The sequence below is a fragment of the Sphaeramia orbicularis genome, chromosome 18 (genome assembly GCF_902148855.1).
Source record: "Sphaeramia orbicularis chromosome 18, fSphaOr1.1, whole genome shotgun sequence".
NCBI classification, from domain to species: domain Eukaryota; kingdom Metazoa; phylum Chordata; class Actinopteri; order Kurtiformes; family Apogonidae; genus Sphaeramia; species Sphaeramia orbicularis.
The window spans coordinates 18,393,644-18,406,188 of NC_043974.1; the positions used below are offsets into that span (position 1 = coordinate 18,393,644).

Here is a 12,545-nt window from a genome sequence, read left to right on the forward strand (position 1 = left end):
CTTATCTATTTACTTGGTTAAATACAGGTTAGGATTTTTTTTTTGGCTGGGCTGTGTGTGCAGCTATCCTACAGGTTTCTACAAGTTAAGCTGAAGACTTTTTAAGACCTTTTTAAGACTACTTTGAACAGATCTGTTATTTTATTTATTGCCCATTTCATGGCCATACTGGCAAAAATTTGTGACTGCGTGACTGCTAGAATTTAGGAAAATGTATTTATTTACTCCAGCCTTGATTCCCACCGTTCCAAGTAATTTCTCACTGAGGGCTGCATAGTTAGTGATAATTAGTTCCCGATTTCAATATAAATTATTGGGTTGAAACGGGTGGAACTGAGTAGACTAATCTTACTTTCTTTGCAGCTTGGATATTTCCCAGACACATTTAAACAAAGAACAGCAAACAAGTTTATGCCAACATAACTTAAGACCAACCATATCAAATTTAATACCTTTTAAAGACTTTTTAAGGTATTAAATGCAGACTTGTCCTTTTTAAGACCTTGTGTGTGTATCAGCCTCAGACAAAATCAGCTTTTGAACTGAAAACAAACAAGAACTGAACACTTACTGTGATAATCACCTTCAAAAAAAATTTTTTTTTTTTAACTATTTTTATCCATTTCTGTTTGGCCCAACTTCAGACACACTCTAAAGATGACATTCCTGCTCAGTCCTCACCGTGTACTTCATCTGGAAGTTCTGGACCAGGTTGAGGTCGACAAACATGCGGATGGTCGCCTGCGTGGTCTCAGTGTCCGATAAGTCGAAGTCACTGAAGCTGAAGTCCAGAAGACGCAATGACTGTGCCGACGGAACTGTATTTATCTTCAAACACATACATAGTAAAATACATTAGGAAACACATAGAGACTGGGGAGTCAGTTACATAAACTGTTTGACTTCTTGTTAAGATTTTTAAATGATGAATTGTGCGTGTAGAGTAGAAATAGTTTGACTCCACAAATGAGCTGTTTTCACTCCGTATTGTGTCACATTTACTGTATGTCCCGGTTCTGTTGAGTAGAATGCACCCGGAAAAAAAAAATCAAGCCTGTGTCCTAGATACCAAGTGACATATCCTCTCTGTAGCACCCGCGGGAGACCACTTAATCAGGTTATGTTGTTCATCTACATCGCCACAAGGAGACGAGAACAGGACAGGACCTTTTGAAATGAGCATGTGGTGTCATTGTTAAGGCTGGTGTGAAAACGCATTGGTTCATACTGCATATTTACAAATGAGCTTATTAACAACACTGACAGATGATTTAACCCAGCAGATGTATTTATGATTAGTGCACATGACAGCACACATGAATATGTAAGAGTCAAAGTGTACTGCTACAATATACACAGATACACATATGCTGTATGAGCTTCTGAATTACACACATAGTTTAATGCTTTGCAAATGAATTAGTACACTTAAGGTGTTATAAAAGATTTAAACTTTTAGGGTTATCTTAAGTATGTCATCTTGGTACTGAATTACAATTTAGGATTTCTTTATTCCGCTACACTGACATATAATTTGCAAAAGGTCCTGATTCATTGTGGAATCACAAAAATCAGTCAAATGTCAGAATGTCGCCATCAGCTTAGATCTTTTCGTTTTGTGTTACCTTTAAAATTGTTGAAGTCAAGTTCGTTTCCAGCCAACAACATAGAAAAAACATCGGAAGAGGAAATAACCCTATATTAAATTGATTTCTAGTTATGCATTGTATGATAACTATCTACTCTGTAATACATACAGTAATTCAATAATGAAAATAAATCCCTCCAGGCCACTCTCAAAGAGAAACTTAACACTAAATCGCTAAGTCTGGAGGGCTGCATTTCATCCTTCTTGAACACCACAGTAAGCGGTAAACACTTGAGAGCCATAAAGAATCATAGAACCACAGTTACATTCATAACATTTGTGTGAAGAAACTTATAACAAATGGTGACTGAATCGAGGGACAGAGAAACGAAAGCATTTAAGGAAATTACAAAACCAGCAACGACACTGAACTCTATGATATTTCATATTGTAATTTGGAACTGCTGTTCAATGCAACTTTTTTTGGCAAATTTTAGACCTTTAGAGTAGTTGTGTTCTCTGAAACACCAAGTTTCCTAAAATGTTAACTTTTTTTGTGCTTTATACTCTCTAAAATGTGGGTTTAAATATGTTTCTAAAAAAAGCATGTTTTTTAAGATATCGGTATGACTGTTTTCTGCAAATGCGTTTCTGAAATGTAATGGTTTTTATGCTGCTTTCTCAAATCCGTTGTCTTTTGAAATGATGTGTAATTTAGTGTGTTTTTTAAAAAATTGGTTTCTAAACTGTATTCTGCACCTCAGGGCCTAGGCCGAGAATGCAACAAAAATGATATTTCCTCCTTTCAAAGAAGAGTAAAAGCAAGCTCTTTTCAATCTTTCCTGAGGCCAGTAATTCTCAAACTGTGGGGTGGGCCCCCTGGAGTGGCGAAAAGGGTGGCTGGGGGGGCATGGGATCACTTCTGGGTTTTTTTTTTGTTCTTCGGGTTAGAACATGTAGCAGGTAGAACTAATGTTTTAGCATTGGAGCACCCTGGACTCATTTTAGGGATGTACAACAAACCAATCAACTACCACTGTGATCTGTCACTAGACCAGACAAAGAGTTTAGGTTTGGGGAATGGACAAGGATTTGACTGGAAAAGAAAAATGTGCAATGTTTCCTGTTTGTACTTTAATGTTCGGAGATGTGCAATGTAAACAAGCTCATTGCAGCTACTGATATTGTTAAAATGTTCACCTTTGTTACTAAAATGTGTTTGTTGTTAAAAAAAAACAAACTTTGTCACAGTTGTAAGATAATTGCGCATTTCCTATTTTTATTTGGAAAAATATTGTCTCAGGGTGCAGTCTTGTTGAGTTTATTTGTATCATTAGAGCAAAAATCTACGTTATTTTTAATTTACACAACAAATTGTTCAAGGAAAAGCAAAAGTATTGCTATGATATTCATGTTTTTTTCAATAAAAGTTATAATTACACCACTGTTACAATGTTGTTGGGGTTGAGGGGCGCCTGGAGATTTTTCGTCCTCCAAAACGGGGGCCCCACAGAAAAAGAATGAGAACCACTGCCTTAGACTCATCTAAAATGCTGCTGCTACATCAAACACATGTCACTTTGACATCTTTACACAGGCCTTTTGTCCTGCTGATTAATTTTGCAAACTCAAGCCCTTAGTTCATGTATTTTAATGATCTGTTTTATTATATCAATGAGCCACAGTGAAGTGTAGGAGTTCACAGTGTATCATCGTTGTTCTTCATTCCCTGAGGTGATGTGAGGTGATGTCTTACTCATTTCTAATTCACTAATACAACCAAAGCTCGATATGAGCAGAATGCTTGGATATTTCACACTTTGCACTAAATCGTACATATCTGAAAAGCCATTAAACACATATGCTTCATAGATTGAATACGTTTGTCATATCTTCCATTCCAAATGTAAGTTAGAGATTTTCTTGTGATCAGATAAGTAGAATTGAGGACAGATGCTTTTTTTTTACCTGCTGACGGTTTCGGCTGTAGCTTCAGCCTTCATCAGAGTTGTCAAACGCATCCTGGTGTGACGCATTTCTGATGAAGGCTGAAGCTACAGCCGAAACCATCAGCTGGTAAAAAAAAATCTTCTGTCCTCAATTCTACTTATCTGATCACAAGAAAATCTCTAATATATGCTTCATGCCAGTAGAAGTCCACAGCTCATTGCAATGCTACTGACCACAAAAAAACAAACTATTCCTCATGAAACATTGTCTTAACTATAGTTTGCATCCGTTCCTCAGTGTTTTCCACTACAGCTGTGTGAGGACAGCAGACATATAGAGTTTCTCTACTGACTGCAGATTATCACTGATTCAGCAGCACGGTGTAGTGTTACATCACTGCTGTTCTGACCCTGAGGGGAAACATCTTTCTGTGTGTGCATTTACGATTGTGTATTAATTAATCCATGCTCTGCTGAACACTTACTGTGAGTGTGAGTGTGTATTGTTAAATGAATAAATTGTAATTTACCACGGTTACCTGGAGTTCCCGCGATTCTTCCTCTGCTGCCGAGGCGTGATATGACAGGACCTGGAACACACAAACACACAACTGATGAGGTATGCAGACTGTAGGATGTCACTGCAGGTTTTCTGTAGAAAACACTTAGTATAGTGTTTTCCCTGTCAATATGCTGCACACACAGGCCAATATACTCCATTTTTCATGGACTGCAAGTATTATCCCATCTTATTATCTAATACTGATATTATCACATCAGCTTGTCAAAAACAAACAGTGTTTATGATGCTATTATGTAGATTACTTGTAATGTCTTATTCACTTCATTCAGCTCTTCTTTCATTCTCAGCTCCAGTTAGGACACCACTGCAAGACTATTCACAAGATCAAACCTTTAACAATCAAACATCTCACTCTAATGCAGGCATCACGTCACTGGTTTACAGTTTAATTTAGAATTTACTTCATAATCTAGTTCTAAAACTCTATATGTTTTAGTACAGATTAGGATTAAGACCACACAAGATACAAAAATAAGAATAAAATAATAATATATCAAACAAAGTCAGAATGTTATGAGAATAAGGTTGTGATTTTACGAGTTTTATGAGGAACAAATCAGTCACATTTACTGGCTGAAGATGGAATATGTGAATATCTTTCCAACTTCAGCTCCAAAAGACCAGTCCAAAAGACTTTTGCTATTTGCAAAACCTATGCTAAACCTAAACTTAAGCATACATTAAAGAGATGCCCTACCTTCCTTATTTCAATGAAAGCAACTAACTGTTCCTCTGATATTTTCCTCTTATTTATTCTCAAAAAATTAAAGCACAATAATCTTTTCTCAACATATTATGACTTTATTCCCATAAGATTATGACTTCCTTCAAGGGATGCACCGATTGCAAAATTGTTGACCGCAGATAAGATAAGATAAGATGAGATGAGATAAGATAAGATGAAATATGAAATATAAAGAGATACTTAAAGCAATGTTACTGTTTCTTTATTTTGTTTTTGTTGCTATTTGTCTCCCATCAACAAATAAATCATTACAAATATAAAAATGGCAACTATTTTAAGGTCTTTAAGTCCTTCATCACATTACCTTCAAAGTTAAGGGGAAAAAATTCTTTAATATAACACAACAGATAAATATCTGCCACTACCATTGATAAAAAGACATTTTATATCAGCCAATACAAATGTCCTGTCAATACATCAGTGCATTCCTACTTTATTATGACTTTATTCTTGCGGTATCTTAATTTTTCTTATTTTCACTGTGGCCCTAATCCTCCTTCCTTTAGCGCCTATATATTTATTAATTGTTGGTCCCTTATCAGACATATCAATGTGACTGGCAGAGCTGGTGCAGTTTTTGTGTTTTGTTTTATAGTGCAGCATTGTGAGTCCAAGACAGGGATGATATAATACATTGTGCATCATACTGTGTCGTCAACTTTTTTTTTAATTTATGTTTTTCTTATTCGGTGTTATATTGACTTTATTGCCTCATTCATTTGATCTATTATTATGTTATTGAGTGATTTATGTCATTTTTTCTGTCGTGGGTATCTTGCAGGTAAACCATTTCTAGTCACTTCGGGCTTTGCACTTGTGCTAAAAGGGAACCTATGCGGTGTTTAAACAGTTTAGCATGGGCACCATATTTCAGTCTCAGGAGTGAATTAACTGCGGTTCAGAGGAAGTTCGTGCCAGCTGAAGTGAGCCTTAGTCTAACCAGGCAAAGTGAAGGCTGCTGTGTCAGGGAGGAGGCAGATGTCAGCTGCAGCCGAGAGGAAACGTCACCTCTGACACCCTGAAGCTGACAGCTCCACACACCGGAAAAAAAAAAAAAAATAGGTAGTGTGTACGGTGTGTATGCATGTGTGACACCAAGAGACTGCATAAGAGAGAATAATGGTGCAAATTGTGTGTGTTCATGTGTGCAGGCTCAGGTATAATGAATGCATGTGCATCCTCTGCTTTTATGCACAGAGACTGAAGGCAGGAAAATGTCAGATAAATCCTCAGGTATCACCTCATCACTGTCACTCACATGCCCACAAATAGTGCAATGATGCTCTTGCACAAGCACACGTCCTTCTCTTGTGCGTTTTTTTACTTCTGTGAGGAAACTAACTACAGCATCTTACTCTTTTCAAAGGTTATTCATAGTTCCTTCCTGACAAAGGATGTTGTTATTACAGGGTTCCTACTGGTTTCTACAAGTTAAATTTAAGACTTTTTAAGACTACTTAAAACTGAATTTAATGCCCATTTCACAGCCTATTTCATGACCATATTGCCAAAAATTCATGACTCCTAGAATTTAGGAAAATGTATTTATTTACTCCAACGCCTTGATTCCTTTTATTCCGAGTCATTTCCCACCAGGGGCAAAGTTACCAATAATTGGTTCCTAATGTCAATATAAATTGTCGGGTTGGAACGGGTGGAACTGAGTCGACTAACGTTATTTTCATTGTAGTTTGGACAATTAACAGACACATTTAAACAAAATACAGTGAACAAGTTTGTAACAACATAACTTAAGACCTACGATATCAAATTTAACCCATAAAGACCCAGTGCTACTTTTGTGTCAATTCCCAAATGAATTTCTCTCTATTTTTAACCTTTCTTAACTGATTTATCACTATTTATTCTAAGATTATCATCTGTAATTTGCATTTTTAAGTATAAATCAAGCATTTTCCTGTATTTAATTCACTGATCATATAGATGTCCATAAAAGCTTAGAGATAAAGTTGATGGTTATTATATCAAAAACAGAGAAAACTGAAGAAAAAGTGACTTTTTCAGTAAAATAGATCATTAACTGAACAGAATCCAAGTGTGTCCATCCACTGTCATTGATCCAACTCCATGGGTTTTACTGGTGAATCAATGTTGTAGAAGATGACAGTGTTTCCAAGGTAACTACGGAGCCTCTGAACGTCCAAATGGGTCATATCTGATGACCATGAAAAGTTGACAAACTGTATTTTACGCCAATTGTTTACATGTACTGATAATAAGATTTGCAAATTCAAGACTTATAAGACTATTTAAGCGCTCGTGGGAACCCTGTATTAATGAAAACAACATCGTAAAAACTGGGTATGAAACAAAACAAAATAAATGGGGGTATATTTTGTAGTATGCATCTGTGTCAGTTTATTTCACATATAAGCCAAGAAATCTGTCTGAACAGATGTTTGTGTTAAGTTAATTGTACAAAATTTGTTCTGTACTTTTTGGGATAAATGCCCCATATCACTACACAGGACAAAACTACAAAAAATTGCAAACCGGAGCAGAATAAAACTGTTTCACACTTCTTACTGAACAGTGGAAGTTAGAATTAAAGGCCTGACTAATATAAACCTCCTTCAATTAAAGGCCTGGTGCCTGTTTCAAAGAAAAATATAAGTCCTGAGGAAATACGGTGAAAAGTGCTCTATGTGATGATACAATATATTCCATCCCAGGCATTCTTATCATGCCATCATGCATGCTTAAAACATCTCTGTGCTGTGTCTGAGTTTGAGGCTGACCTCCAGAGTGACCTCCTGTTTGGCCATGGCCCTTTCCACCGTTTCGTACATCTGTGTGTTCTGAATGCCGAGGCCGCAGAAGATGGCGAAAGCCTCCAAGAACTGCTCGTCATTCCTGTTGAAGGCCTTCACGCTGCCCGATGCTTCATCCATCTTATTCACCAACTGACACACACCTGCAAGGACACAGAGGCTCACATTGTTACTGATGTTTCATGGGTTCTGATAGAACTGTTAAGCTTTATTGATGGGTACTAAATCTGTCCAGGGACATGAAACGTTTCTGTTGGCAGAATGTTTCCATAAGCTCTGACATCTTGAAGCACATGTCAAAACTCTGAACTCTAATAAAGTCCATTAACCACAACGCTGGTTGATTTAAATAGACTTTCCTTGTAAACATGGAAAACATGGGTTAGCAGTGTTGCCAGATTGGAAAGTTTTCATGGGAGGCTTTTGTGTGGGTCAGTTGGATCGGGTGAGTGAACAGAATTTGACCTAGTTTGGAGTTAGTTTGTGAGTGTCAAACATATAGATTTTAAAGGCTGTGGGTTCAGGGCTGACAGAACAGATGGATACTGGGTATGTTCTGTCCTCTCTGACAGCTGCATCAGAGGTTTCTACAAAGTTATGATGTTTTCACATAATTTTGGATCATTATTTTTACCATATCTGCAAAAATAAGTTTATACAGCTAGAGCAGATAATAAATAAAAAACATCTATTATTATTATTTTAAATAAAAATCAACCAAATAAATGTACACAGGTAATCAAAAACCCTTAGTTAGTTAAGAATGAAAAAAAAAAAAAAAAAAAAAAAAATGGACATATCGACCCTCGTTAAATAATTAATGGACAGTGGGTGCCATGAAATAAGCAGTGCATGTTGATTATCTCAAAAAGGCATTTAATTTGCCTGACTAAAGGTCAACGTATTAATTGGTCCATCACTAAAAATATTATCACACTTTAAAGGTGGCACGGTGAACATGTTATCAAGGACATGTTGCTACACTTGAAGCCACATGTTTGCTCATCACATTAATTCATGTTCATTTTGCAGTTTCCTGGATTTTTAGCCTTTTTTTTTTTTAGCTCTTTTTAATCTTTAAATGTCCCCACCATGTTTAGCAGCTAGTTGCTAAATTATTTTTCAATTCTGAAGACGTAAAAAAAAGGAAAAGACACTTTGAACCACAGAGTAATTTTTTGCATATTCTTCATTACACACAACAAATTATATTTGACATTTTGATATAAATGCAATTACATTTAGTGCAGCTTTAATTAACATTTAGAATCTGTGCAATACTGTAGATATCAACAGTTTGTATTTAAGGTTAACAATTCTATGACTGATAACTCAAAAACTCAATACAGACATTCCATGTATTTCTTTCTCGTAACATAAATCTGTCTCTTATAAGGTGGCAGATCCCAACAGTCTGATGTTAATGTTTTCACAAAGCAGTCTGCCTCAAGTGAAGGACTGAGAATATTTAATTGCAATAAATTAGCTTGTTTGGATCTCATTTGTCACCAGGGCTCTTGAATGTTGGAGGAAAGGCTGTGAGGACCTGTTTCGTTTGATCACTAAGGAACATCCACGGCCATTAGTCATGTTCATAGCCCATTAATGGAACTGCTATCAGCTAATTATGCTGATGGTAATCACTGTGATTGATGGAGTGGCAGGACCATTCATAAACAAATAATAAATGTGGTAATGCTATGCTGTTTAATGTGTCTGGCGCACTGTGAAGGGGGATTTCATCGTGCACCTGTTGTGTTAGGACTATCTGTGGAGCTTTAGAACTGAGATCAAGGTGGGTGGGGGTGGTGGGTAGATGTAAAGATTATGTATATGTGTAATATATGTTTGTTTTTGTATTTGTGCAATGAACACTCAAAATAAATATAAAAAAACAAAACAGATGAGTCTGCTGTATGTTAGTGCAGGTGAGACATCCTACCTATGACTTTGTCCTTTTTCCCGTTCCTTATAGGAGTGCAGAGCAAACTCTTTATCTGGTTGTTGGTGTGATCTGGGTTTTCACTCTGTCAGATGACAACAGATGGTTAATCATTTGAAGAAAGGAAAGGAAAGGAAAGGAAAGGAAAGGAAAGGAAAGGAAAGGAAAGGAAAGGAAAGGAAAGGAAAGGAAAGGAAAGGAAAGGAAAGGAAAGGAAAGGAAAGGAAAGGAAAGGAAAGGAAAGGAAAGGAAATACTGACTGTCCAAGGGAAACGTTGATCCTTGGTGACGTCTGTGATGTTGAGAGGCTGCATGGTGTTTTTAACATACTGAGCATACATGTAGTTAATCTGATTGACATCACAGTCCCTGAAAAGAAACAAAACAACAAAAGTAAATTCACACACAATGAATAAATTACATTGTTAACTCAGTTCACACCTGTTGACCTCTGTAGTGGTGCTTCCATCATCATATACACTTGGTTCTTTATTAAGGTTACCAAAATGACTATACTGGTTTTACTGCAGGACAGATGGTGTATTCTATATGTTAGCATCGTGTATTATCCATTGCATTCTGGGATGAGTTGATACAGAAAAGAGGGCAAAAAACTCTAATGGGTTGTCAGCTCTGAGTTTTTTGTCCATGTTTGTGGACCAGACTTTCAAAGCTTTATATCTTCAAAAAAACAAAAAAAACCAAACAAGAAGCTGTCAAATGCAAAAGATATCCATTTAAAAAAATAATTTAAAATGTATCTGAAAAATTGTTGCATCATTCTGCATTCACTCAGCACAAGTTTTTCATTTTTGAAAGAAAAAATTGTATTGTCTTGGGTCTCAGGAGGTTAACCCTTTATAGGGCACCCATAGAAATACTCTATAATTCCAAATTTCAATTTTAGTGTGTTATTGGAGGACATAAGAGTTTATTACTTTTGTGAATTTTTTTCAAAATATTGTATTGCCATGTAGAGAATCAAGGTTAATGAAGTTACCATATTTGGTTCCTTGCCAAAAGTGGCAAAAAAAAAAAAAAAAAAAAAATCCAAGAGGTATATATAAAAAATACAAGAAAAAAACATGTAAGGTGAAAGGAACATGTATTTTACAACACGAGAACATCACTTTTAGAGAGTTAGACCAACATAAGTGCTGATCCAGACCCCAGTCCACATCCACATTATCCCTTTGAACATCATTCCTTACATTAGTACCATTACTTCATGGTACCTGACAAAGCAGGTACACTCACTGTTCATGCAGAGGTGGACCTTACAGACCCTGAAGACCACATTGGACCGGAGATTGTTGACTCACTCTAATTGTTGCTGTTACTGTCTTGTAATGTATGCAGAAATGATCAAAAATAGTCACTTGCCCAATAAAAGGTTAAGGTAAAAAAAAATTACCTGTGTTAAGTATACTGTGCTCTGACTTATGCACAGTTAAGGGTCAAAATGTTTTACGCCAGGGCACAACAAGTGTGACCTTAGACATTTGGCCACCAAAGTCTTTCAGTTCATCGTTGAGTCCAGGTGAATGCTCGCACCAAATCTGAAGAAACTCCCTTCGGGTGTTTCTGAGATATTATGCCTCCAAGAATGGACAAACACAAGAACTTTGGCATTTGGCTTTAGTTCAGTCTTTAGTTCACCTCTAAAATGCTCTGTCTTTCATTTCACCATGGTTACAGCTGTGCACAGTAAAATGTTCTGTAGTATTAGTCAGTGACAGAACCTCCAAATGTATAATGTGTTAATGTACTGTGTACTGTTGTCCACTGTCACCTCAAATCAACTATCATCCTTTGCCTGTCCAGTCAGGCTGGAATCAGGCTGATATTATGTAGTCTAGGGATGCACGATAATTGTTTTTTTTTTTTTTTTTACAACCGATACCGATAACTTCCTGTTTCTTGTAACTGATACTCATAACGAGCAACAATGTGCACTATGTATTGGTGAAATGTGTGAAATCTAAGCAATTTAGATGTATTATTATGAGCTCTATTTATCGCTGAAAGCTTTAATTCTCAGAATTATCTGAATGGCATAATTTTTTTTCAATATCAGACCGATAAATATTGGTGCCGATAGTTACTATGCATCCCTAATGTGGTCTGAAGAGTAAATATTAGGCTAATATTAATATAATAATATAATATAATTAATATAATATCAATATTATTAATATAAGTCTAATATTTACTTCATATTGGTTTCCACCAAATGTTAATAAAAAAAAAAACGTCAACTTTTTTTAGCTGTAAATGCAAAACTCTTGTCCCCTGATGCTAAATACACTTGTCAGAACATGAATCAGAACAGTGTGGTGAAATGCTCCATCAAGCTCAGTTTCTTGATCTTTTGCTAATATGAAAATATTTAATTCTCTTTACTTGAATCTGACCGACTACCATAAAAGCTGTAATAAAAGCTGCTGACTATGGGTACAATCATGCTCTCCTCCAATCACTCTACGTTACTGCACTTTTCCCCTCGATCGCCCAATATCATTTGTCACTACATGTCACCGTTTTGGATTCACATTGACTGTTCCATCACACATCTGCCCCATCCAGAAACCATGACGTCCCTTCAGCTCCTCAGGCTGAAGTCAAACTCTGCTGAATAATAAAACATCTGCTTGTTAATGGGAAAACTGCATCCTGGACGCTGCACCTGAGTCCACCCTGCACCCTGGCTCGGGTCTAAAAGTTGAAGCCGTCAGTCACATCTGTCAGCGCTTAATAAGCCTGTTTGTTATCTTTAGTTGCTCCAAGTCCAACCACAGCCTCAGCTATAATACTGCATGATAAATGATGGAAAATGGATATATAAACATAACATGAGGTTGAGGCAAAAGCCAGTGGATTTTGGCTGCAGTGCTGCGGTGGGACGGTATGTGTGTTTCAGAGAGAGGGGGAGTGGATATGAGAATG

The 12,545-nt window shown here is 36.5% G+C and overlaps 1 protein-coding gene across 3 annotated transcripts in view; it reads right to left on the minus strand.

The window, feature by feature from the left end:
• The window catches only part of pde5ab (phosphodiesterase 5A, cGMP-specific, b), a 137,000-nt gene that overhangs the window by 29,081 nt on the left and 95,374 nt on the right, over positions 1 to 12,545 (minus strand). For 2 of the 3 annotated variants that reach the window (XM_030162524.1, XM_030162522.1), the window contains exons 9-13: positions 9,860 to 9,968; positions 9,600 to 9,684; positions 7,625 to 7,800; positions 4,068 to 4,127; positions 682 to 828 (exon numbers count right to left, since the gene is read on the minus strand). In XM_030162524.1, the coding sequence (XP_030018384.1) occupies positions 682 to 828; positions 4,068 to 4,127; positions 7,625 to 7,800; positions 9,600 to 9,684; positions 9,860 to 9,968 (577 nt within the window). The remainder of the gene's footprint in view (positions 1 to 681; positions 829 to 4,067; positions 4,128 to 7,624; positions 7,801 to 9,599; positions 9,685 to 9,859; positions 9,969 to 12,545) is intronic. The other variant, XM_030162523.1, reaches the window with a different exon arrangement.